Here is a 27,470-nt window from a genome sequence, read left to right on the forward strand (position 1 = left end):
TCTCGGGAACGCGCAGCCTCACCCCAACCAATCGGCTTTCTCCAGACTTAAACACGTCCTCTTCCTCCTGAGTAATCGCTAATTTTTATCGCGAATATCAGCACTATCCCGGTCCGACGGGAGTGCGCACGCAGCGTTCGGGACTACCCACTACTACGTCCTCCAGTCTTCTGTATATAGAAGATAGGAGATGAGGACACCTAGCAACGCTGTTTTAGCCGCACCACTGAAATGCCTGGGGGAGGAAAGAACATGCTGCAATTACTAGGTAATTCAATACCTATACAAAAGTATTAACTAGGGAACTAAGGTAAACTTAGTCAGACCAATCCAATTACATAACAAAAAAAAATGACAGTTACCCTTTAAGGAATGCTCTGCTACTGCGACAGGAACTCTCTCATAGAAGTCAATGAGGCCCCTCCAGACCATTGTGTCTGTGGACCATGTGTCTGCGGTAAAGCAATGTTCTTAATGCTTTCTAAATGCTGTTAAGAACAGCTCAGGCAAGATGGCCGCCCCCGTAATCATGTTCAGGAAATAGAATAAAAAAATTTACAGTCAGAAAATAAAAACAGATTATACAAAAGGAGATGTGCTGCTGCCTGCTTTTAACTGGCAGATAACATTTTGGCAGAGGAAAGCGGTAGCACAGAATTATACCAAATTATTATTATTATTATTCTTTTTTTTTATGGGTTCCCTTTTCTGTCTCTTTGAAATTACATGGGCTTCTTAGTGTTCCCGGGACCACACTTTGAGTTGTTAGTTATAATTTTTAATCTACATTATGCATTTACTGGTTTTCTTATAACATCTTTCCATTATCCCTTTCTTTTTTACTAATAGAACCTGGTGATTATGTGACTGAGTAACTTGAATCATTAAACCGTTTAAATGGGGAAACACTTTTGGGTAAACTTTAATAATTCTCATAGGGAAGGCAGACTGCCTTTGTTTAATTATATGCTTTCCATCAGGATGCGATATTTGTGGTTGAGCTGCTTTTAAATATTGTTTTGCTTTCTTCTCTCCTGTTTTAGCAATACAGCGTGTATCCGATTATTTGGGCGGCTGGGAGAGGTCACTCTGAGATTGTCAAGCTTTTACTGCAGTATAGAGCCAAGGTCAACTGTTCAGACAAGGTGGGTACTTCAGCTGAAAGACTGTAAAAATTGTCATTGAGACTGACCAGTGTGGACATTTAGTGGACCATTCCTACTGAAGGTAGGCAGCAGAGAGGTTGAATGGGGTTATGCAATAGTATAAATACCCCCCACAATACTTACCCGCTCCCCGGAATCCACGTCCCTCCGTATCACTGCACGGCCGCATCTCCCTGTCGCATCTGGCGACGGGGGAGTGTAGCCAATAGCAGGCCGCGATGGTGACCAGCCTGTCTAGCGTCACCCAAAATGACTGTTGAATCACAGTTGTGGCTTGTCACTTGCCACACCACAACCGCATTGACACTCATTAAAGGCAGTGTCGCCATGTAGGCCCACAGTGGAAAGTCACTTACAGCCTGGTGGCCTGTCCATGGCCTGTTTATATTTTTTTTTTTTGCTGACCTTAGGATCTCCCGCTGTATACCTCCATACAGTGCAATATGTTCTACTAGTCTCCCACTGGGAACAACAATATCGATTTTTCGTAATAAGATATTCCCCTGGTGGTGGCCTCAAACTGTTTGTTCAGTGTTTTTTCATAATTTAAATATTTTTTTTATTTTTTATATCTATAACTGTGCTTGTTTCCCTGCATAATGCTTCTCTGGAAAAGAGAAAGCAATCTAATCTCCTTTCAAAAAGGAAAGGAAACTACTAGGAAAGGACGCTACTGAAGCCCTAGCTGCCATGGTAATCTCCCTGCTGCTGTGTGTACTATGCACAGGGCAGCAGGGAGAGTGTGAAGTCCTATTCACCCTATTAGAGCGCTATTAGGGTGAATAGGACAAGGGTTCGAGCCCCTGTAATGCCGTGGGCTCCTATGACCAGTTGTAAAGACAGTCAGGGACACAACAAAGCCACTTCAATACAGTTTATTGCTTATTCCAGCCAACTTAGAGTTCATTTCAGCCGGATCGCAGCCAGTTCAAGTCATCCACAATAAAGTCAAGCAGTCTCGGGGCTCTTTTAGAAGCATCCACAGGCCAGTGTTTTCTTCACACGCACCTTGCAGTGTGTGATCTGCTGCCTCTCGCACAACAGACACATCCTGCCTCATGCTGCTGACTTTTAAATGCAATCGTGGACATGGGCCACATATAAACCCACGTATAAACCCCGGAGTGGATCGTGGGGAGTAAGCACCCACCTGGCTCTTTGCTTACTCCCAGTAAAAGCCAGGCCCGGATTAGCTGTTACCAGCTAGACTAGGTAACAACAGTGTCCACTATCTATCTTAGTGGACACTCTAGCTTCTGGCTTTCACTCCACCAAGGTGGATCACTGCCCTCACTTGACTGCCGTCGGCTGCTCTGACATTAGGAATATCCATGATTTTATTTTCTCCCCTGTAGTATGGCACCACTCCTCTTATCTGGGCTGCAAGAAAAGGCCACTTGGAAAGTGTGAAGTCCCTGCTGCAGAAGGGAGCTGATGTTGACCAAGAAGGAGCTGTAAGTTTCTGCCCCCCCCCTTTCCTTTTCTTGTGTGTTTTAGATTCAAAGACAGCAGATTTTCTCATATTCCTGCTGGTTTCCAGGAATCTCTTGTGGAGCTTTTCATCCATTCACTTGAAAGAACCCCTATAGCAATAGGTTGATGACGCCAATTCTTGTTGCAGAATTCTATGACTGCTCTGATTGTGGCAGTGAAAGGCGGATACACCGACACGGTCAAGGAGATTCTGAAGAGGAATCCCAATGTCAATCTGACTGATAAAGATGGCAATACCGCCCTCGCTATTGCAGCCAAAGAGGGTCACACTGAGATTGTGCAGGATTTGCTGGATGCCGGTACCTACGTCAACATCCCTGACCGGGTAAGGTGCTTTCTTCTTTTTCTTAAACAGGAATGCAGAATATAAAAAAAAACGCTTGAAATACAACCCATAGGTGCAAAATATGTAGATTTAGAACATATTTCTCCCTAGTTTCAATAAGTTACTGATTTAACATTCCACGCTTATGTCTGGCCAATTAGTGTCATCATCCTGTTACTTGTCGAAGCGCGCTAGAGTTGATTTTATGGCTTGTACTTGGTGTAGCGCGCATGCGGTCTACAGTTAATTGCTGGGCCGCCCCTGTATTTGCATTTAACGGGGATCCACATGAGGATCCCCCGTCTGGGCCATTTGTACGTGCTAGCGTGGAAAATAACACAGACATGGTGAGAACATTGGACATTGAGGACTATTTATTTGTGTATGTGCCTAATTACCTGTCAGCAGAGCTTGTCCCTATGACACTGGCTGACCTGTTACATGTGCACTTAGGCAGCTGAAGGCATCTGTGTTGGTCCCATGTTCATACGTGTCCGCATTGCTGAGAAAAGTGATGTTTTACTATATGCAAATGAGCCTCTAGGAGCAACAGGGGCGTTACTGTTACACCTAGAGGCTCTGCTCTCTCTGCAACTGCTTTGTCCTTTGCACTCTGACAGGGCCAGGATATGCAAACATGATAATGCTTGGCCCATGTCAAACTGCCGAGGGTGCAGCATTTTCAGAGAGAGCAGAGCCTTTAGGTGTAACGGCAACGCCCCCGTTGCTCCTAGAGGCTCATTTGCATATAATAAAACATCATATTTCCCAGCAATGCGGACACGTATGAACATGGGACCAACACAGATGTCTTCAGCTGCCAAGTGCACATGTAACAGGTCAGCCAGTGTCATAGGGACAAATCTGCTGACAGATGCCCTTTAATAAAGGGGGTTATTACACTAAAAGTATGTATCACCTATCCACAGTATGGGTTATAAATGTTAAATCGCATGTGGTCTGACTACTGGCACCCCCAGCCATCTTGAGAACAGAGGGTCCCCAGGTTCCCCATCTGAATGTAGGTGTAGTGCAAATTGGTCCACCTCTCCTGTGGGAAACTAAATATCGTAGGAGGTTTTGCTGTTTTCTGCCCATATGAAATTTCTGTTTGCTTTGAGCCATATTGTCTGAGACGTAGCTGTACCCATACATGTTCAGTACTGAGGGAAGTACATACTGCATGACATTGGGCAGACTCCCAATGTGAGATGGCTGAAGTATCTGTTTACTAGCACATTAAAGCCCTGGTATCGCATATGTCTCGCCCATCTGCTCGCGTCACCTAGCCAAAGCCCTGGTGTGGCAGCACTGGACAGGAGCAGATGGACACTTTGCTCTATGGGATTTGGTGTAAAATCTTCCAAGTTTAGCTATTAAATTTGGGTGCCCCTGGGCCTGGTTTTAGAGAGAAAATTGTCCTTCTGCAGTAAACATGCAGTGAGGTTCAAAGTAATTTTGTGGGAAAAAAGTTTTTTAGCTGGAGAAAAACTTCCTATGGTGACATTTCAGAAAGTCAATAAAAAAAATAAAATAATAATAATAATTCTATGTACCCATTAAGGGTGCATTTACACAACCGTATGTATTTTGTGGTCCGCAAAACACATTTTTCGCAAAAAATATGGATGCCGTCTGTGTTGCATCCGTGTATTTTGTGCATCCATTGTAACAATTCCTATCCTTCTCTGCAAAACAGACAAGAATGGGACATGTTCTATCTTTTTTGCGGGGCTACGGAACAGACATATGGATGCGGACAGCACACTGTGTGTTGTCTGTATTCTTTGTGGACCCATTAAAATAAATGGGTCCACATCCTATCTGCACTTCTTCTTTTTTTTTTTTTTTTTTTTTTTATACAAAGGTTGATGTACGGGGTATACTTGCGGCAGAGTACTGTTTGTCATTCTGATCACATGGGCACAGGATCTGACTTCCTGCAGCTGCCACCAGGGGGAGCATAGTACATAATGTGATATGTTAGACTCACTAATTATTATTATTTATTTGAAAGCACCATTAATTCCATAAAAATACAATAAATAAGAAAGTATTAACAGACTGGTACAGAGGGGTAGAGGACCCTGCCTGCAAGAGCTTACAATCTATAAGGGAAGGGGAGCCACAGTAGGTGAGCATATAGGCTGCCCATGTGGCGCTGTGGGGGCAGCATGCCCATTACAGATGGTAGGCTTTCCTGAAAAGGTGGGGTTTAGGTTACTCTTGAAGCTTTGGATGTTGGGGGAGAGTCTGAGGTGTTGGCACTGAGTTCCAGAGTAGAGGAGAGGAAATTTAGAAGAAGGTCTCAGATTCAAATTGGATCCATGTTAAAACCGCTTCTTTATTAGAACATCATGTAGACATGACAGACTGCCACTTTGTACAACAGATTAGCGTTGACGCGTTTCGGGTACTGGGACCCTTAGTCGTAACGTTGTTGCACAGTGAGACACCCCAATATAAAGGAAATAGGTAACCATTCCCCCAAACAATCCATGGGAGGCGGCATTGGCCCTATTGGTCGTCTCACTGTGCATCACACCCTAGTTGCCACCCATTCATTACCGAGTTGATGCATTACAGACTGTGCTAGGACTTAACAAAAAGTTAACCCTTGGGGGACTCTGATCCAAATCCCATGAACATTCAATAGAAAAGGAAACAGAGAAAGTCCAAAGAAACGCACAGTGTGAACACACCGACTCTTGCAACATATAAAAACATATATTATACATAACCAATACAGCCTTCACCCTTGTAACAGTATTTTTCTACTTGGAAGACCAATACCACGCTTTGTATTCTTATTATGCGGGAGAAAACCAATAATGATAATGGCACCAAAAACTGGGGACCAGATGGACAGACAAAAGAGGGGGAGTAGGGGGGAGGGGAGAGGGGGAGAAGGAAGAAACACAGAGGAATAGTACACATAAGCGCACATATTTTTTATATATATCCTTGCTTGTTATTGATATATGTACATTAGTTCTTTTTTCAAGTTGAGGCCATGTGGAACTCTAGTGTTCAGCCTGAAAATCCAAAACGCCTCCCGTAGGAGGAGTTTCTTGCGGTGGTCACCCCCTCTCTTAGGGGCAAAGACCCTCTCTATCACGAAGGCTTTAAAGCCCCTTACTTGGCGATCGTGTGTATGTATAAAATGTCTGGCTGCATTCGAGATATTGAGTGCATTAGGGTTGCTGATAGAATTTAAATGTTCTAGAAGGCGATTTCTGAACCTTCGGATCGTACTTCCAACATACATTAGGTCGCAATCCATGCACTGTATGATATATACCACTCCTGCAGTGTTGCAATTAATATAGCTTTGTATTGGAAAGCTGCAGGAGTGGTCAGATCTGTCAAAAGACTTTGAGGGGGTGACATAATTGCAGGTCTTGCAGGGGTTACCCCCACATCTGGAAAAGCCCTTGTATCTGAGCCAACTAGACTTCATACTAGCTCCCATCCTATTAGCCGTATAGAGGGATGGGGACAGCGAGCAGGACAATGTAGTGGCTCTTCTAGAAACAATTTTGAGGCCTGATTTCAGGGCATTATATAGTATTTCATCATCATACAGAATAGGTAGACAGCCCTTAATTATAGAGCTAATTGTATTAAACTCCTTACTATATGCCAGCGATAACGTTGGTACATTGTCCTGGTCACTGTCCCCATACCTCCCCAACCTCCTGGATGGGGTATCCCGTTTGCCTCGTGCTTCTATTTTGCCAAAAAGCATATCTCCTCTATTCTTTCTCTGTGCAATAGCTCGGCCCCTCTCTAGCATCCAGGTGGGGTAGTTTCTAGCTTTTAATCTTGCATCTACCTTATTAAATTCCTCATTCAAAAGTGCAGGAAGACTGCAGTTTCTGGCTGCTCGTATGTATTCCCCCACGGGGATTGCCCTGATGGTGTGTAAGGGATGATGGCTCCTGGCATTCAGGATGGAATTCCCAGCCACCTCTTTCCTGTATGTTCGGGTGTGCACCACCTCCCCTGGACAACCACGGAGTGTCAAGTCCAGGAAATTGATGGTGGTCTCACTAGATGTACATGTGAAACGCAAATTATAATTATTCGCATTGAGGTACGTCTGGAGGTCCGGGACGGCAGATACACCGCCCGCCCAAATCATGAGCAGGTCATCGATGTATCTGCCGTACCAGACCAATCCATGCCCAAAAGGGTTGTCCAAACTGTATATGAATTTTTCCTCCCAATATGCCATGGTTAAATTCGCTAACGAGGGCGAGAGTTTCGCCCCCATTGACACCCCGCGTGTCTGTAGGTAGTGCACACCATCGAACATGAAGTAGTTGTGAATAAGCAGGAATGCTGTGACCTCACACACATAGTCAATGTAGTTGGGGCCACATCCCGTATACCTGTGGAGATGGTACTCCATGGCCATCAGGGCGACCCCGTGGGGGATGGAGGGATACAGAGCTATAACGTCAGCCGTAATCCATATATAGTTGGCTTCCCATTTTAGGCTGTACATGGCTCTCAACACGTCTGCTGTATCCTTAAGGAAACCCGGCGTGCGCCTGACAAGTGGCTGGAGGATGTTATCCAGCCAACTGCCCAGGCGCTCTGTCAGGGATCCCAGGCCAGACACTATGGGGCGAAGAGGGGGGGGGGGGGGGGTGGACACCCTTATGGATCTTTGGCAGAGCATGCATAATTGGAGTCACGGGCGCATCCACACACAGGTACCTATATTCTGTTTCCGTAAAAACACCCATATCTCTTCCCTTTTGTATTAGAGACATATACTCAATCATATATTCACTGAGTGGGTTACTAGTTAGTACCCTGTATGTGGATGCGTCCGTTAACATATCCCGCATCTGGCTGCCATATGTATCCTTGTCCATGATGACCACCGCCCCCCCCTTGTCCGCCATCTTGATGACTATTTCACTACATTGTTGTAGTTCCATGAGGGCCTGAAAGTGGGAGTGGCTTAGATTATCTGGACATCTGGTGACCTTAATTTCCTTTTGAATTCTTTCCAACTCCTTTTCCAATGTCCCCTGGAAAATGTCCATACTGCTCGTGCGTGACATTACAGGATAAAATTTAGTGTTGCGAGTCTGTAATCTCACAACAGGTTTGGCTATCTCCACTGATTCCCTGCTCCTCCTGTAGACCCGCAAGACAGCACAACGACAGCTGTTCATTGAACAGTAGATCCTTATAGGAATTTTCCTCATATGTCTCTGTCTGTGCTGGCGGGTGTTCAGGAGGGGCAGGGATATCATGGAAGTGCCGAGATACCGTAATGTTACGCACAAATTTGTTAATATCCAACATTGTGGAGAACATATCAAAATGCGCGGATGGCGCAAAATTAAGACCAAGAGACAACACATATTCCTGATCTTTGCTTAGTTTCATACTAGACAGGTTTACAACATTTAGATGGTCAGAGCTTACTTTTGTCTGGTCTGGAGCCGAGTGGATCTTGGATGCGGTAGTCTGGTGTCTCCGTCCGGCTCTCCTTCTGCGTTTTTTGGTGTGTTCACCATTTCTCTCTTATCTCTTTCATTTTTAGATTTTTTGTAGTATAACGCTGTATTAACCCTCTCTTCTGGTGAGGCCAGCGGAACGGAAGCACCAGACTCCGGATCAAAGATCCCGGCTGCATTGGAATAGTCCGACACCTCCGTGTCTGAAGTGAAACTAACTCTTGATACTCTTTTGTGTGGCTTGGACTTCTTGCGATTTTTTAAAATAGATTACGGCGTAGAATATAGGTTCTCCCGTCTTCCCCGTTCATAAACTTGAAAAAAACTATTTCCTTTATATTGGGGTGTCTCACTGTGCAACAACGTTACGACTAAGGGTCCCAGTACCCGAAACGCGTCAACGCTAATCTGTTGTACAAAGTGGCAGTCTGTCATGTCTACATGATGTTCTAATAAAGAAGCGGTTTTAACATGGATCCAATTTGAATCTGAGACCTTCTTCTAAATTACCTGCAGCCTGCGACGGGGTCACACCCCTAGGGTTTCGGAATCGGGATTATACAACACTGGGAGGTGAGCTGGACAAAGTTTTCCCTCTCTAGAGGAGAGGAACACATGAAATCTAGTAGGCGAGTGTGTGAGGAACAGATGAGACCAGAGGAGGAGGTCCTGTGAGGAGATGTAAGGGGGGGGGACAGGATGTCGGACGGCCTTATAGGTAGTAGTAAGCATATTGAACTGAATTTTCTGGACAATGGGGAGCCAGTGAAGGGAAATAACAGAGGGGCAGGGGAGAAGTGGATTAACTGGGCAGCGGAGTTGAGAATAGATTGGTGTCAGATGGGAGGCCACAGAGGAGGATTGTAGTAGTCCAGGCGGGAGATGACGAGTGCACTAATAAAACCTAATGTAATAGTCTCCAGCCGTAATGCTGTGCTTTACATCCGTGTCTATGAAGGTCTAAATCAGATTTTCCAATGGCTAATGAGATATTAACGGATTAAGGCCTCATGCACACGACCGTGCCGTTTTTTTTTTTTTTTTGCGGTCCGCAAAAAACGGAAGGCGCCCGTGTTGCCTTCCGCAATTTACGGAACGGGCGTCTGCAATATAAATTGCCTATTCTTATTTTTTTGGCGGTGCTGCGGAACGGAGCCACGGATGCGGACAGCACACGGAGTGCTGTCCGCTTCTTTTGCGGCTCCATTGAAATGAATGGGTCCGCATCCGAGCCGCCAAAACGATGCGGACCCAAACAACGGCCGTGTGCATGAGGCCTAAGCCAGACAGGATTTTTTGACCTACAATAATACAGTGTTACAGCTGGCCTTATGCTTCCTATGATAGGCCATCCGTGCGTAATCCAGGAAAACCACTGGCGTTTTGGCTTTCCGTTTCTGAGATCGGTCCAAAACGGATCAGTTTTGCCCTAATGCATTCTGAATGAATAAGGATCCGCTCAGTTTGCATCAGTTCAGGCTCCATTCCGCTTTGGAGGCGGACACCAAAGTGCTGCTTGCAGTGTTTTGGTGTCCATCTGACGAAACTGAGCCAAACGGATTGTGTGTCAGGACGGATCCGTTTTCTCTGGCACAATAAAAAACGGATCCGTCCTCCACTGACTTTCAATTGTGTTCAAGACGGATCTGTCTTGGCTATGTTACAGATAATACAAACGGATCTGTTCTGAACGGATGCAGACGGTCGTATTATCTGAACGGATCAGTCTGTGCAGATCCATGACGAATCCGCACCAAATGCGAGTGTGAAAGTAGCCTAATATAAAAGTCGGTATTACAGCACTTCTTTCTCTGTGTAACAGAATGGAGACACTGTTCTGATTGGAGCTGTCCGCGGTGGCCACGTTGAGATTGTCCGCGCCTTACTGCATAAATACGCTGATATAGACATCCGGGGGCAGGTAAACCATTTTCTTTTTTCACCTGCCTCGATTGTGATGCCTGTGCCTTTAAACATACCTAAATCAAGAGTTTCTATCCTAACTTAATATTCTTCTGGTCCTCAGGATAACAAGACTGCTTTGTACTGGGCTGTGGAGAAGGGAAACGCCTCTATGGTTCGGGACATCTTGCAGTGTAACCCGGACACCGAGGTCTCTACTAAGGTAAGGAATTAACAAGATAAAAAGGAAATGCCACCAGTCAATAAGGTCTTATATTCAGAATAAGATTTTACCAAAAAAGTATTAGTTTTATCTCCATGAAGAATTTTCATTCATTCATTCATTTATTTATTTATTTAAATTTTATAAATTTTTTGGGCTTTTTTTTTTTTTTCCATTTATTTTTCAGTTCATTTTTATTTTGTCTGTAACAACATCCAACAGGTATCTTTTGGCATTATGGGTTTTGATTGATTCTTTGTTATAGAGGACCTTTCACCAGTCCTGACATTGCAATATAAGGTCCTGGCAGTGTAGGGCATGTTGAGGAGATGTCCTCCCGCTTATATATATATTTTCTGATGGGCTGATCCGTTGCTCTGCTGTGCCCCCATTCTGGTTTTCCGCCTTGTATGCTAATCCATACCATCGTTACACGGAGGATGAGACGGCTATGTTTCTCAGGGGCCGTCTCCTTCTCCCTGGCTGTTCCGCGGTCTAATCGCAGTGGTCACAGTCACAGCCAGGGAGTAAAAGGAGCTCGCCTGCTGTCTGGCCGCAACGCCCATCGCTGCTGATTGGACCGCTCACGTGTGTAAGCATCCGAGGAATCCCTTATAATGCAACCTTTGCCAATAGAACATACAATGGGCAGAGAGTTCAGCATCCATTGATGTACCCTAGGACAGTCTTTTTAGAATAGCCATTTGCTGGGGCATACTTATGAATGCCGTAGCAGTTGCCAGTGCATTTAAATGGGCTTGTCTCACATCAGCAAATGGCATTTATCATGTAAAGTTAATACAAGGCAGTTACTAATGTATTGTGATTGTCCATAATGCCTCTTTTCATGGATTGATTCATTTTTTCCATCACATTATACACTGCTCATTTCCATAGTTACGACCACCCTGCAATCTATCAATGGTGGTCGTGCTTGCACACTATTGGAAGACGCGTTGGCCTCTCCAGTGGCTGGGACTGTGGTACTGCACATAGGTTGGTGCTTTTTCCTATAGTGTGCAGGCACGACCACCACTGATGGATTGCAAGGTGGTCATAACCATGGAAACGAGCAGTGTATAATGTGATGGAAAAATTAAGGAAGCAATATGGACAATCACTAGTATTAACTTTCTGTACATAATAAATGCTATTTGCTGAAGTTAGACAATCCAGTTAACACAAAACTGTAATATAATATAAATTGGCAAGTGTGTATGTGGCGGTATAATATAAAGCAAATAAAAAAAAAGAAAAAAGAGGGGTCCCTGAATTCCAACACTAAAAAGTAACATGTTGTATTTGCCTTAAGGATGGAGACACCCCATTGATTAAAGCGACCAAGATGAGAAATATAGAAGTGGTGGAGCTCTTGCTTGACAAAGGAGCAAAGGTTTCTGCAGTGGACAAGGTAAGAGGATTGTTTAACCCGGGCATTACTGTGTGACATGTGGATAATTTTCATTCTTGCTAGTCTGTCTACAGTATTTTTTAGGAGAAGGTGACTTTTGTCCACCTTACTCGTTAGGGCTTTTATTTGTTCACTATGTGGTTTGTGCTCTGGATTCTAACTAAAAGATCTTTTCAGAAAGGAGACACTCCGCTTCACATCGCGATCAGAGGCCGAAGCCGTAAACTTGCAGAACTGCTCCTGAGAAACCCGAAAGATGGACGATTGCTGTACAGGCCCAACAAATCTGGAGAGACCCCCTACAACATAGACTGCAGCCACCAGAAGAGTATTCTTACCCAGATATTTGGTGCCAGTAAGTGACTTGGTTGGTTATTATATGTCTGTCCCCATACCAGTCCCACCCGCAATATACACCTGCTTTGCTATTCATCCTTTTTGCTCTTCTTAATTGATTTTGTTTTATATTTAATGTTCATTTATTACCTACGGTCTTTTGCAGGGCATCTTTCTCCGACCGAGTCTGATGGTGATATGCTGGGATATGACTTGTACAGTAGTGCCCTAGCTGATATACTCAGCGAGCCCACAATGCAGCCCCCCATCTGCGTCGGACTGTATGCTCAGTGGGGGAGTGGGAAGTCCTTTTTGCTCAAAAAGCTTGAAGGTAAGGTTTCTACCAATTGTGTCACAGCATGTTTATGACACAAAGCATGTTTATGTGGATGACTCTGATGCCATGCTGTGAAAATTGCCCGTAGGCTTCCATTTAAAAAAAGAATGTGCGTTTAATTTACACTTTTCTTTACTATATGCTACTGCGTAGAATAGTGCGGTCTACTCCGCTATTCCATACAGTATAGTAACACATACCAGCCAGATGGAGGTCAGGAGGACACTTACATCTATGGGCTCATGCACACGACCGTTGGTGTCCCGTGCCTGTGCTGTGGTCTGCAAATTGTGGTCCTCCATGCATGGGCACCTTCCGTGGGGCAGGCGCAAGGGGATCGCAGACCCATTCACTTGAATGGGTCCGCAATCCCTCCGTTCTGTAAAAAGATAGAGCAAGTTCTATCTTTTTGTTGTGCGGAGGCACGGAAAGGAACCCCAGAAAGCACTCCGTAGTGTTCCGTTCCGTGCTTCCGTTCCGCATCTCCGGATTTGTGGACCCGTTGAAATGAATGGGTCCCCATCCATGATGCGGAATGACAACGGAACGGTGCCCGTGTATTGCATACGGGCACGGGACACCAAGGGTCCTGGACATGAGCCCTATCTCTGCAGACATGTCTGTAAGTGCTGTACGTGATATGACCATAGCCTTAGTATTTAGTAGATCTGTAGGGGGTATATAGATGACTAAATGATTTTTGCATTGCACACCCTCCAAAGCTTTTCTAAGACTTTTTCTTTCCTCCTTTTCCGTAGATGAGATGAAGACCTTTGCTGGCCAGCAGATTGAGCCGCTCTTCCAGCTCTCCTGGGTTATTGTGTTGCTCATTTTCATGATGTGCAGCACTGTTGGTGTGCTTCTCTCATTCACCGTGAATGTCAAGCTGGGGATATCTGTGTCACTCAGTTTGCTGACCGTTCTCTACATATTCTTCAGTGAGTAAAGTCTGTGTGTGAAGTAGAAACAAATCTCGCCCTTTTTTATGTATAATGAATATAGTGCAACCCCTTTAATGACCCCTGTGCCCCAAAATGGACACCTATTTTTCTGCTAATACATTTTCTTATAGCATGTTAGACATGAAGGTAAGATCAGTCGGTATATCGGAAAAAACTGATCCTTGGAACACAGAGGTCCCAGTCACGGTTCTTGCTGAAGCATTGGCTGCATGTGCTCTTTTATTTTCCTTCGAGATGAATGGGAGAATCAGAAATCGCTCACTCAGTGCAGCTGAAAAGCGCGCCAACTACACTGGAAACTTATAATGTAGAATTAGAAAAGTAGGTTACTTTCTTTAAAAATTTATATTAACATTACTGGGTAGCTTATTTAAGTTAAGACTTAACATTTAATATGATATTTGAAATAAAATAATAGGCCCTTAAGTATTGAACACAAAATTATTGTAACCACTGGTCACACTAATCTCCTAATAGATGGCGGAGGTGGGAGAGGACCGTATATAGGGATAGCAATATGTTTGACAGACAGGATGAGGGGTATTTAGATGGAAAGATACAATACTGGGACGAAACCCTACTACGTCCCTTCAGTCTATTAAATTGAACCTGGCTGATGCTCTAACCCTAATGTCACCCTCCCTATATTTTTAGGAGATCCATATTGGACCATACTCACTGCACGTATTAAACCAGTTCTTATGTCCCCTTTGTAACCCAATTTGGCCGTTCATCAATATGACCGTTATTCTGTCTTTTGGGCAAAGCTGGGCAGTCCACATTTAGGGAGGGTGACATTAGGGTTAGAGCATCAGCCAGGTTCAATTTAATAGACTGAAGGGACGTAGTAGGGTTTCGTCCCAGTATTGTATCTTTCCATCTAAATACCCCTCATCCTGTCTGTCAAACATATTGCTATCCCTATATACGGTCCTCTCCCACCTCCGCCATCTATTAGGAGATTAGTGTGACCAGTGGTTACAATAATTTTGTGTTCAATACTTAAGGGCCTATTATTTTATTTCAAATATCATATTAAATGTTAAGTCTTAACTTAAATAAGCTACCCAGTAATGTTAATATAAATTTTTGGATCTAAAGGGTCTAGCATTTCAGACAATATCACAGTGTGACCGACTTTACGGTTGTGTTATTATTACTTTCTTTAAAAAAATAAAACTGTAGCGGCACACCACCAGTTAACAGGTGACATATGGTAGAGCAACTCAGCCCTATCCACTTTAATGGAGCTGAGCTGTGATACTGGACACAACCTATGGACAGGGGTGACAATGTTTCTGGAAGAAAGCATTTAAGGCACATGGGAAGTGCAGTACAATCTGCAGGCATATTGTAGTCTGGGGAAAATGATTCAGTCTAATTTTGTCATATTTTCATTTTAAATTTCCGACATTCAGGACCTTCTAGCCAAGTGTTTGGTTTTTTTCTTACTCGTCTAGAGAAGGTGTTCAATTACTGGATAGGACTGTCCACATGACCAGTAAGTTTAGCATGTCCAAAATTTATACTGAATATATTCTCGCGTAACTAAAGGGGTTATCTGGGAATTAATATTGCTGACCTATCCTCAGGATAGGCCATCAATATCCGATCGGAGGGGCTGCAACACCCGGGATCCCCACTGATCAACTGTTAGAATAGGCGGGGCCCTCCGTGCATCGCTCTCATGGCTTAGTTGCAGCTCAACTCCATTCAAGTCAGTGCGGCTGAGCTGCAATACCAAGCACAGCCCCTATACGCTATACGCTTTGCAGCTCTGTGCTTGGGAAGCTGCCACGCTTACCAGATATCTTCTTCAGCATCCAGAAACGGAGGGGACTCTGACTCCCGCCGAATTGTTATTGATGGCCTATCCTGTGGATAGGTTATCAATATTGTTTCCCGGATAACCCCTTTATGGACTACTATCTGCAGTACTGCAGCAGTCTGGACAGTTTATTTCAGAGGAGCTCTTCCAGGGCACAGCGGCAAAATGAGGGGCAGTATGGAAATGAGAAGTACCAATCTTGACTCCTTACCTGTAGTACTTCTCATGTATGATGATGACAAACATTTGCATTGTGCTTTTCTCAAAGGGACTCAAAGCGCAAGGGTAGTTGTGTGACTGGGGCAACTCCCTGGGAAGTCAGTGGCTGCCATGTAGGTGCTCGACCCCAACACAAACTAGGATTCATTTCATGGGGAGCCACTTTGTCTATTTGTATATTATTTGGAGTGTGGAAGGAAACCGGAGTATATGGAGGAGACCCACACATACATGGGGAGAACATACAAACTCCATGCAGATGATGTCCTTGGTCAGATTCAAACCCAGGACCGCAGCGCTGCAAGTTACCAGTGCTAACCACTGAGCCACCGTGCTGCCTGTAGTACTGCAGACAACAGTCCTCACTCCGGCTGACTGACTTCCTTTAGTCTTTATAGATTTACAGGGGTTTTCCAATGAAATAGCCTTAAGATAGGTGACAAATATTTGATTCACTTCTATGGGACTAAAATGTGCGTTACTTAATTCAGATAGGAAACTTTGTGAGCCCTTGTCCTCAGAATTGTGGGGTGTTCCACTGGTTGAACCCCCACGATCTGACATCTTGTGGATAGCCGATACAATTTATAACCCATATAAAACGTGAAATCTCTTTCCACGCAGTATCGCACAGTCAGTGAGGTTCTCCTTACTTTTGTCCCTACAGCAGTTTTTGAGACTGAAGTCCAATTTTGCTGACAAGTCTAGTCTTATTGCTTTGACCCCGTATTCACAACCAAACTTCACTCTTGTAATCTTAGGCCAGTTGCAGAACTCCATTTATTTAGCATACCTGCTTCATTGGCATACAACAACCTTGGACTGTACTTTTCCAGTAACTAACATATTGCGCCAGTCTTCTAGGTTGACCGCAATTCTCTCCACCGTTCCTGCATCCACACACTCAAGGCTCCTTCTGAACAAGGCTGTATAGTGATTGCATTCCTTAAATGTTCTTATTCCTTGCCGGGTAAAAGTAAAACATCTGAACCAGGGAGGTTAGCTGAATTTGATTTTCTCCACTGTCTGGTTCTTAAAAAGGTTTCCTTTGGAAAATTGGTGGTAGGGATTTTTTCGGAAACCAGAAGAATGACCATGGTCAACACAGCTGGGTTGCTCGTAGGAAAATGATCTGTAAGTGATCTAATAATGTGGGACCTTGCTGAAAGCTCTTTTCCTATTTACAGCTGTGGTGTATTTTGGTGGCCGCCAGGAAGGAGAGAATTGGAACTGGGCCTGGGTGCTGAGTACAAGGCTGGCCCGACATATTGGCTATCTGGAATTGCTATTGAAGTTGATGTTTGTGAATCCTCCTGAGCTCCCAGAGCAGACCACCAAGGCACTGCCAGTAAGGTGAGGTTTTTATAGAAAAAGTAAATTAAAATCGATATATCCTGACTCTTTTTCTATAATATATAAAAAAAAAAAAATAGAATCTGGAGGATTTGTCCAGCTTTTTAAATGTAAAAGGGGTAATTTATTAAGAAATATATGGCACTTTTTGGCGTAGTTATTGCAAAGATTTTGTCGCCATGGGGTTTTGTGACAAAATCTGTTACTTTTCCATGCTCACGCCGCTTTTCCGTGGTGTTGGTAAAAGGGGGCATGGTGTGGATGGAGAAGAGGGCGGGCCCGGCCTGTCTCATTTACCATTTTCTACACGAGTTTATGGGGTGGACAATGGTCTTAAACTACATCCGCAAGGACGCTGGCGTAGTTTAAACCGTGTCGCACAGCTGGTGGAACCAAGCGCCAAAGTTATGTAGAGACTAGTACCTGGGGAAATTTATTGTCCATCTCCCTTTTTGCAAGAGGTAGTCTACAATGTAAGTAATATGTAATATTTGACTGCTCATATGCAGATATTGGTAATAAATTTAACTGGTTTCTGACCAGTGCCGAAAAGGTGCGTTGCAGCCAGGTGCTATTTCCCGCTCTGCAACATACAGTTTTTGTTTGCTGACCCTATGGATGCGGTAAGTGAGCACACCATGGCAGCAGCAGATCACTCCGATTCCAGCAGTTCTGACCACATGAGCCTATTAGGCACTGGAAGAGGCAGGTAGACTGCTTACCATTACAGTCTGAGGGAAAATTGTTGTGTTCCAATTTAGCACTGCTTGTGGGATAGGATTTTCGTAGAATTAACAATCACAGGCCAGGGAACCCTCAGATATCCCCAAGCTGCCAAAGCAACTGAACAGCTCTTGCAATGGTCGGGGGAAATGTTTGGTCAGCACGAGCAGCTTGCTCCAGGTAAATGCCCACTGAGATGCTGTGGTCACAGTTGACCCTGCAGTCTGAGAGGTTAAAAGTCTGTGATCAAAGTTTTCTACTGTCTAAAAGAGGAGACGCCCGCCGGCTGTTTTTGGAGACTCTACATTTAGAGTGGATGCAACCACTTAGTTTTACCTTTTGAATAACACACTGCTGAAATGAGCTTGTCTGTGCGGCAGCATAAAGTCGATGGCAGGTTCCCTTTATGCTTTTATTATTGCTGTACTGATTTTGTGTTGATTTCTCTTTGTTCAGGTTCCTGTTTACTGACTATAATAGATTATCCAGTGTTGGGGGAGAGACCTCCATGGCGGAGATGATAGCCACGTTGTCTGATGCTTGTGAGAGAGAGTTTGGTTTTCTAGCAACTCGACTCTTCAGAGTGTTCAAAACTGAAGAAAATCCAGGTACCTGTTCACATTGCCACCTTCTCTAGAGATAGAGAGGTGATTTAACACCTTTGTGCTGTAAACCGTTTTCATGTTCATTTCATTTTCATTTTATTCTCACTCCCTTTCAGGAGCCATAACTTAGTTATTTTTTCATTCCTGTAGCCATATGTGAGTTTGTTATTTATGGGACAAGTTGTACTTCCCAGTGGCACCATTTATTGTTTCATACAATGAATTGGGAAGCTGGAAAAACATTATTAGTATAGTACCCAAATAGGGTTCCATACAGTTGCCTAAATTTACACCACTACTAGGCACTACAGAAAATAAGTAACTGTGATAGAAGTTGTCTTGAAGGGGTTGTCTGCTTTTTACCATGGATGATCCATTTTCGGGATAGGCATCAATATCAGATCGTAGGGGTTTCCTGCACCCCCGCTGATCAGCTGTTTAAATAGAAAGCAGCGCTTATGAGCGCCACCGTCTCTGCTCGGTTTACCTGCTCATCGCACCAATTGGTGAGCAGTGTAATTACAAGTATGGCGTCCCTACTCACTTCTATGGGATGAGTCTGCAGTAGTCACTTGTACAGACAGAGCTGTCCCATAGAAGTGAATGGGGACGCCATACTTGTAATTACACTGCTCGCCGCCGGTATACTGTAACGACCAGGTAAACAGAGCATAGAAGGCAGTGCTCATAAGAGCACTGCCTTCTAGTTTCAATAGCTGATCGTGGGGGTGCCGGGTGTTTGACCCCCGCCGATCTTATATTGATGACCTATCCTGAGGATAGGTCATCAATAGTAAAAAGCAGAGAACCTCTTTAAATTAACAGCACCACAATGCACTGCAAAAAATAAGTAACTGTGATGCACAATGTAAATATCACCATACAGTGATCATACAACAACCCAGTATATACAGTGATATACTGCTGTGCAGTAAGATTATGCCATCTTACTCTTTCCTTTCAGCAGGGGTATCTAATGTTCCCTGCCCAGGTCATACACCCTGACAGGCTGCCCCGTGTGTTGCTATTTAGAGCATATGTTCTGTGAGCTGGAACATTGCTCCTGGTTACTGAACTGTAATACTCCAGATGTAGTTTTGGATTTAAATGGACTAACCCAGGATTTAACTTACAACCAATAGTAGATAAGTAAAGCTATGTATTGGCAAATGCTGTATGTGGATTATAAGAATTACTTCATGTGGCAGTAAATACACCAAGGATGCGCGGAATTCTGATTTGGGTCAAAAATAAAAATGTCTCCATCAGTATTGAGCTCTCTTTTGACATGGGAGCACTATCTGTTGGAAGTCGTAGCTTGGTCTTCTTGTTTCACAGATCTTCTTGCATGGGTCTAGTCAGACTGTGCCAAAGCAGTGGCATACCTGAACCATCAGAGGGCCAGGTCTGGGCACTTAGCCGAGAGAAGCAACTCTAGTTCTGCCTGGTTTGGAAGTAAATTAGGTTTTCACTTCAGGTCACTGCATTTGAGAATAACATCGGGCATCAAAGAGAGGGGTTCTTTACTTTGGATCCAACTCTGAGTCCAGAACCGGAGATCCGCTCTGTAAGGGTACAAAAAACAAAGCAAAACTGAAAGCAGACCGCATTGTAAAACGATTTGTATGCCTTTAAAAATTAACTGCTAAGGGTACTTTCACACTAACGTTTTTGTTTTCCAGTATTGACTTTCGTCACAGGGGCTCAATACTGGAAAATACTGATCAGTTTTATCCTAATGCATTCTGAATAGAGAGCAATCCGTTCAGTCCCTCTTACGTTTTTTAGCCGGAGAAAATACCGCAGCATGCTACAGTTTTCTCTCCAGCCCAAAAATCTGAACACTTGCTGGAATGCCAGCCTTAATTTACATTGAAGTGTATTAGTGCCGAATCCGGCATTAAGTGTTCCGGCAAAATGGATCTGGCTTTCCGGTTTGCGCATGCGCAGACCTTTAAAAATGCGAAAAAAAATAATACCGGATCCGTTTTTCCAGATGACACCGGAGAGAGGGATCCGGTATTTCAATGCATTTGTCAGACTTATCCGGATCCGTCTGACAAATGCCATCCGCTTGCCTCCGGATTGCCGGCGACAGAACTGCCTGCCGGAATCCTCTGCCACAAGTGTGAAAGTAGCCTAGTCATGCCCTTCCAGATTCGCAAAGAAAAGTACAATGCACTTTTTCCTTTCTCCCTTCATGTCAATGGGATAAAACTGTGTGATAAAAACATACATGTACCTCACATAGATCCAGAGATCCCCACATTCACTCCTCCAATTGTTCTGCTAGATTTATTTCAGGCTGGCAGCTCTCTGCCTATTACAGCCGGCGGTGTCTTTCCCTGTACCTGCCACAGCTTCTAACAGACGATATGGCTGGTGATAATTGAAAATTTAAACTGAGCTTGTGTGACCACCTCAATTAAGTGGACAAGAAATAAGGAAAAGAACAAACAGCAAGTGGTACTATACAGATACATTGTATTAAACAGCTCAGTGGCTAATATTCTATGTGTTAAAACTAGTAATATTTGAGGATTAGCATCTCGCCTCGTCTGGAGGACTTTGAGGAGCTGAATTTAACGCCAATGTTTGCTAAGTTTAGATACAAGACCAGAACATGGTGCAAACTTTTTTTTTGTCAGTGGTGGGGAGAGTAAACCTTCTAAAAATGGTCATGATGCTTCCACTACTGTATGTTCTCCATAATGCCCCGGTCTGGATATCACTAGATAGGTTCCAGAAAATCAACTCCATTTTCAGGGAATTGGTATAGAGGAGAGGTCACCCTAGAATTAAACTGGAAACTCTACAGCGTGCGAAATCAGCGGGTGGTTTGGCACTGCCCAATCTCTGGATATATTACTGGGGGTGGTGTGGCATAACATTTCGCAGACAACCATTAATAACCTCACTGATGGCATGCCAAGGTGTATAATTGAGTGTATTTCTGTGCGTGGCGCTCATAGTGAATATATTGAGGGGGTTTTGAATATTTTGTTTCCATTTCTTTTATCATTTGCATATGATTAAACATTTTATATATCGGCATGTCTCTGGTGAGACATATATTAACTTTTTTTATTTTTTTATTTAGGCAAAAATAAATGGAAGAAGACTTGTTGCTTCCCATCATTTGTGATCTTTATCTTTATAATGGTGTGCATCTTTGCTGGAGTTATTTTGCTGGCTATCTTCAAAGTAGATCCTAAGAACATGACAGTGAATGCTATCCTCATCTCTGTGGCCTGCGTGGTCGGCCTGGTCCTAATCCTCAACTGTCTCACGTGGTGGCAAATCATGGACTCCATACTGAACTCTCAGAGGAAGCGTCTTCACAGTGCAGCTTCCAGATTGCACAGGCTAAAGAGTGAGGGGTTCATGAAGGTAACTACCAGAGGGGACCAGTGTGGGTATCTTCTCGATACCAGCTTTCATTAAGCAACCTTCCCTCACCACTGCAGAACTGAGACTGCAGACGTGAGAGGAAGAACTGGTGTAATGAAGGAAGATGTTCTGCCTGTTCTCTTTGAAATTTAGGTGAATTATCGGGACAAACTAAGGATTGTATTCTGAAAGCAATTCAGATTTGCACTCCTTTTAGTGGCTAGGCTTTACTTTCCTGCTTTCCCAATGCAGACCTAGAAATGGGGGGAAACAACTTCTGCAGCCATTTGCCTCTTTTGACAGGTCTCCTGGTACATACAGATTTTAGTGTGAGAAGATATCGGAACAGCGCTTTAAGGCTACTTTCACACTTGCGTTAGGAGCGGATCCGTCTGGTGCCTGCACAGACGCATCCGCTCCTATAATGCAAACGCTTGCATCCGTTCAGAACGGATCCGTTTGCATAGCTGTTTATTTCAGATCTGATTTTTCACTTCGGAAAACTCAGATCCGACAGTATATTCTAAACACAGAAGCGTTCCCATGGTGATGGGGACGCTTCATGTTAGAATATACTGAGAACTGTGTACACGACTGCCCCCTGCTGCCTGGCAGATGCTGCCAGGCAGCAGGGGGCAGACCCCCCCCCCCTCCTGTATTTAACTTATTGGTGGCCAGTGCGGCCCCCCCTCACTCCCCAGTATTAAATATGACCAGTGCGGCCTCCCCCTCCCTCCCTCCCCAGTATTAAATATGACCAGTGCGGCCCCCTCCCTCTATATTTATTGGTGGCCGGGCCAGTGCGGATTCCAAGTATTGTGAGCAGTGCGGCCTCCCCTCTCCCCCCCCCCCCCCCTAATTAAAATCACCCCCCCCCCCCATCATTGGTGGCAGCGGAGAGTACCGATCGGAGTCCCAGTTTAAATCGCTGGGGCTCCGATCGGTTACCATGGCAACCAAGACGCTATTGCAGTCTTGGCTGCCATGGTTACTTGGCAATAAATACAAGCATTATACTTACCTGAAGAGCTGCGATGTCTGACCGGCCGGGAGCTCCTCCTACTGGTAAGTGAAAGGTCTGTGCGGCGCATTGCCTATAGCACAGACCTGTCACTTACCAGTAGGAGGAGCTCCCGGCCGGTCAGACATCGCAGCTCTTCAGGTAAGTATAATGCTTGTATTTATTGCTAAGTAACCATGGCAGCCAAGACTGCAATAGCGTCTTGGTTGCCATGGTAACCGATCGGAGCCCCAGCGATTTAAACTGGGACTCCGATCGGTACTCTCCGCTGCCACCAATGATGGGGGGGGGGGGTGATTTTAATTAGGGGGGGGGGGGGGGGAGAGGGGAGGCCGCACTGGTCATAATACTTGGAATCCGCACTGGCCGGCCACCAATAAATATAGAGGGAGGGGGCCGCACTGGTAATATTTAATACTGGGGAGGGAGGGAGGGGGAGGCCGCCGCACTGGTCATATTTAATACTGGGGAGGGAGGGGGGGGCCGCACTGGCCACCAATAAGTTAATTACAGGAGGAGGGGGGTCTGCCCCCTGCTGCTTGGCAGCATCTGCCAGGCAGCAGGGGGCAGTCATGTACACAGTGCTCAGTATATTCTAACATGAAGCGTCCCCATCACCATGGGAACGCCTCTGTGTTAGAATATACTGTCGGATCTGAGGTTTACGATGTAACTCAAATCCGATGGTATATTCTAACATAGAGGCGTTCCCATGGTGATGGGGACGCTTCAAGTTAAAATATACCATCGGATCGGAGAAAACTCCGATCTGATGGGGACTCCTGACTTTACATTGAAAGTCAATGGGGGACGGATCCGTTTGAAATTGCACCATATTGTGTCAACGTCAAACGGATCCGTCCCCATTGACTTGCATTGTAAGTCTGGACGGATCCGTTTGGCTCCGCACGGCCAGGCGGACACGAAAACGCTGCAAGCAGCGTTCAGGTGTCCGCCTGCTGAGCGGAGCGGAGGCCAAACGGTGCCAAACTGATGCATTCTGAGCGGATCCGCATCCACTCAGAATGCATTGGGGCTGTACGGATCCGTTCGGGGCCGCTTGTGAGAGCCTTCAAACGGAACTCACAAGCGGAGCCCCGAACGCTAGTGTGAAAGTAGCCTAAAGCCAAGACCGCACAAAGAAGGGACATGTCTCTTCTCGGCGCGGCCGCTCTGCATTCTTCAGATTGTGAGGCGGAAACATAGCCGCCAGCAGAATTTCAGCGTTGGTGTCCATGCCAAAATTCTGTGGGACAGAGTGAATGCCGAGTGAACGGGCACTAAAGTAGAGGATAGTTGTTTTCCCCTTTCAGTAGATGCATAGTAGGTGGCTCTTTTATGTCTTTCACCGTTTTATAAAACATCTACTATTATATTTGTTTCAGGTTCTGAAGTGGGAAGTAGAACTGATGGCAAAAATGGCAAAGACCATTGACAGCTTTACACAGAACCAGACGAGATTGGTTGTGATCATAGATGGCCTGGACGCCTGTGAGCAGGACAAGGTTCTCCATATGCTGGACACAGTACGTATTTCTTTTTTTATTGTATATGGCAGTGCCTTTTTCCCGGCTGAAATGAACATGCGTGTACATGGGATACTAATCATTGTTGGGGTAAGACTGCACCTTCTAGATTCCCCAAATTGTCACCGATGCAGCATAAATATGAGAAGTGATTAACTCTGTTAGCCGGGAGAATTTTTACACTTCTGACATGTAAAATCATGTTATGCTCTCTGTACCTTTAGTGTCCATATATAAAACGTCACACACTCTACCTTTCTAATCAAAGAGGCGGTAAATCTGGTTTTGTTGGGAACCTAACAGCTCATTTATGTTATAGAAACTTCCCGCAGTACCTTTTCCATTTGGTTATGTTGCTCCTTGATACGCGGTCACTGATGGCCTTCATTAGGCCCCCAGCTGCCGTAAAAGACACTTGCACTCTGCAATCTCATTCGTGGCAGTGCCGTTGCCTGTGAGAGGGAGCCCCTCCTTCTAATCCACTTTGATGGTGCGGTCACTATTGACTGCAGCATCAAAGGAGTTAAACAGCCTGGATCAGCGTTTCTGCTGATCTGGGCCGTTAGAGCAGGAGCCAGGCAGTCATGCGAGTGCCGCGCTTCTCCTCTCTGCTGCACCGGAGGACTGTGCAGCGCTTGGACAAGGCCAATTAGCCTAAGGCCCCTCAGTGACCACCATAAAAAGGGGTATGGCGGTCACTGAGGGGTTTGCAGAAGGTGGAGTATTTTGACCATCCAGTCAATATATATAAATATATGGTTGTGGATTTATTCTGTGTCATTGATCCCGCTTTATCTGCTGTATTAAGTGTGTAGCTCTTGCTGGTATCTACCTCCTTTGTAAATTCACTAAACAATAAATTATACGTTACACCATTGATATAGGATGATCTGAAGAGTTTGTAGGTAACACGTGAGCCCCCATTGTCTTTTAATTACAAGCTGTGAAATCCAGTTTGTAGCTGTTGCTGGATACATCATATTACGCCTGTTTTACAGCCGTAATTAACAGCACTGGAAGTTCTGCAAACGATCTACACGACTATTAATTCTATAATGATAGCCGATTGCTGGGGATTTTACAACCAGCTTGTGAATTTGTGCCCAGAGGGCTGTCAGAGAGAGTAGCAGAACCTGTAAGCACAATAGAAGAAAAATAAATCTCTCGGTCTCGGTGGCTATCTGTGAGCTGCCTGTTCCCCGGATATGGCAAAAAAAAATTGCATTGCTGCAGATACTACCCTTGCATGAATGGTCATTGTGCTATATCGCCACCTGCTGGAAAGTTCTAAATGTGCGGTTGAAATCCAATTTATTCACGGCACCACTTGTTTTATTTCATGTGATTTATGCAAATTGCTGCCATTACTAAAATGGCTCATTAATGAACAAATAAAACAAGTTCTGCCGTTCATCTTTGTGTCAGTCTAACAATAAACGTATGACATGTAATTTTCCTATTACAGCCTCCGTTCTTAACCTACGATAATGTGTTTACTGGCATGAGAGTGAGAGAACATATTATTTTTGTCCTGCTTCCTTATTAAATTCACAGGCAGATTGTCACGGAGAATAATTAGCCAGGAAAATAATCAGCAACAGACTAAAGGAAGCTAATTAATTTTCAGCGTTTCTTTTTTTTATTTTATTTTAGGTGCGGATCTTGTTTTCGAAAGGCCCTTTCATCGCCATCTTTGCTAGTGACCCTCACATTATTATCAAGGCAATTAACCAGAATCTCAATAGTGTTCTAAGAGATTCCAACATTAACGGACACGATTACATGCGCAATATAGTGCACCTTCCCGTCTTCCTGAACAGCCGCGGACTAAGCAGTGCTAAAAAGATGTGCGCGGCAGCAACTACCAATGGCGATGTGCCGGGGGTAGATAATCCAGGTGGGTGAGGTTTATGAACAGGAATGGACCTACATATTTATGACACATGTAGGTTAGTGAATCTTCTCCCAGTGTTCTCATTGGTGGAAATGTTCATTGATTACTTGCTGTCCTGGTCATTTGATGATCACAGGGGTTCATGGCTTGTTACAATAAGGTTATCAGGACTGTGTCCTGTAACAAAACCTGCGCCTGTGTGTCCACCAAGTGAGAGGACAGGTTATAATAGCAAATGACTGCAAGCAGATATCTTGAAAACTGAGATGGTAATAGAGACAGGACTTTTATAACCTTTAGCTGGAAGTCACTCTGTGCCCCACATAGAATCATTGGTAGCTTTATATACAGTTGCAAGAAAAAGTATGTGAACCCTTTGGAATGATATGGATTTCTGCGCAAACTGGTCATAAAATGTGATCTGATCTTCATCTAAGTCACAACAATAGACAATCACAGTCTGCTTAAACTAATAACACACAAAAAATTAAATGTTACCATGTTTTTATTGAACACACCATGTAAACATTCACAGTGCAGGTGGAAAAAGTATGTGAACCCCTAGACTAATGACATCTCCAAGAGCTAATTGGAGTGAGGTGTCAGCCAACTGGAGTCCAGTCAATGAGATGAGATTGGAGGTGTTGGTTACAGCTGCCCTGCCCTATAAAAGACACACACCAGTTCTGGGTTTGCTTTTCACAAGAAGCATTGCCTGATGTGAATGATGCCTCGCACAAAAGAGCTCTCCGAAGACTTACGATTAAGAATTGTTGACTTGCATAAAGCTGGAAAGGGTTATAAAAGTATCTCCAAAAGCCTTGCTGTTCATCAGTCCACGATAAGACAAATTGTCTATAAATGGAGAAAGTTCAGCACTGCTGCTACTCTCCCTAGGAGTGGCCGTCCTGTAAAGATGACTGCAAGAGCACAGCGCAGACTGCTCAATGAGGTGAAGAAGAATCCTAGACTGTCAGCTAAAGACTTACAAAAGTCTCTGGCATATGCTAACATCCCTGTTAGCAAATCTACGATACATAAAACACTAAACAAGAATTGATTTCATGGGAGGATTCCACAGAGGCCACTGCTGTCCAAAAAAACATTGCTGCACGTTTACAGTTTGCACAAGAGCACCTGGATGTTCCACAGCAGTACTGGCAAAATATTCTGTGGACAGATGAAACCAAAGTTGAGTTGTTTGGAAGAAACGACACAACACTATGTGTGGAGAAAAAGAGGCACAGCACACCAACATCAAAACCTCATCCCAAC

The 27,470-nt window shown here is 44.5% G+C and overlaps 1 protein-coding gene across 2 annotated transcripts in view; it reads left to right on the top strand.

The window, feature by feature from the left end:
• The window catches only part of KIDINS220 (kinase D interacting substrate 220), a 144,438-nt gene that overhangs the window by 32,131 nt on the left and 84,837 nt on the right, over positions 1-27,470 (top strand). For both annotated transcript variants that reach the window (XM_044291774.1, XM_044291775.1), the window contains exons 6-19: positions 1,044-1,145; positions 2,522-2,620; positions 2,788-2,985; positions 10,288-10,386; positions 10,492-10,590; positions 11,903-12,001; positions 12,179-12,356; positions 12,504-12,668; positions 13,433-13,612; positions 16,871-17,036; positions 18,216-18,367; positions 21,465-21,754; positions 24,161-24,301; positions 25,955-26,198. In XM_044291774.1, coding sequence (XP_044147709.1) covers positions 1,044-1,145; positions 2,522-2,620; positions 2,788-2,985; positions 10,288-10,386; positions 10,492-10,590; positions 11,903-12,001; positions 12,179-12,356; positions 12,504-12,668; positions 13,433-13,612; positions 16,871-17,036; positions 18,216-18,367; positions 21,465-21,754; positions 24,161-24,301; positions 25,955-26,198 — 2,212 coding nt within the window. The remainder of the gene's footprint in view (positions 1-1,043; positions 1,146-2,521; positions 2,621-2,787; positions 2,986-10,287; positions 10,387-10,491; positions 10,591-11,902; positions 12,002-12,178; positions 12,357-12,503; positions 12,669-13,432; positions 13,613-16,870; positions 17,037-18,215; positions 18,368-21,464; positions 21,755-24,160; positions 24,302-25,954; positions 26,199-27,470) is intronic.

This window comes from Bufo gargarizans, chromosome 4 (assembly GCF_014858855.1).
Source record: "Bufo gargarizans isolate SCDJY-AF-19 chromosome 4, ASM1485885v1, whole genome shotgun sequence".
NCBI classification, from domain to species: domain Eukaryota; kingdom Metazoa; phylum Chordata; class Amphibia; order Anura; family Bufonidae; genus Bufo; species Bufo gargarizans.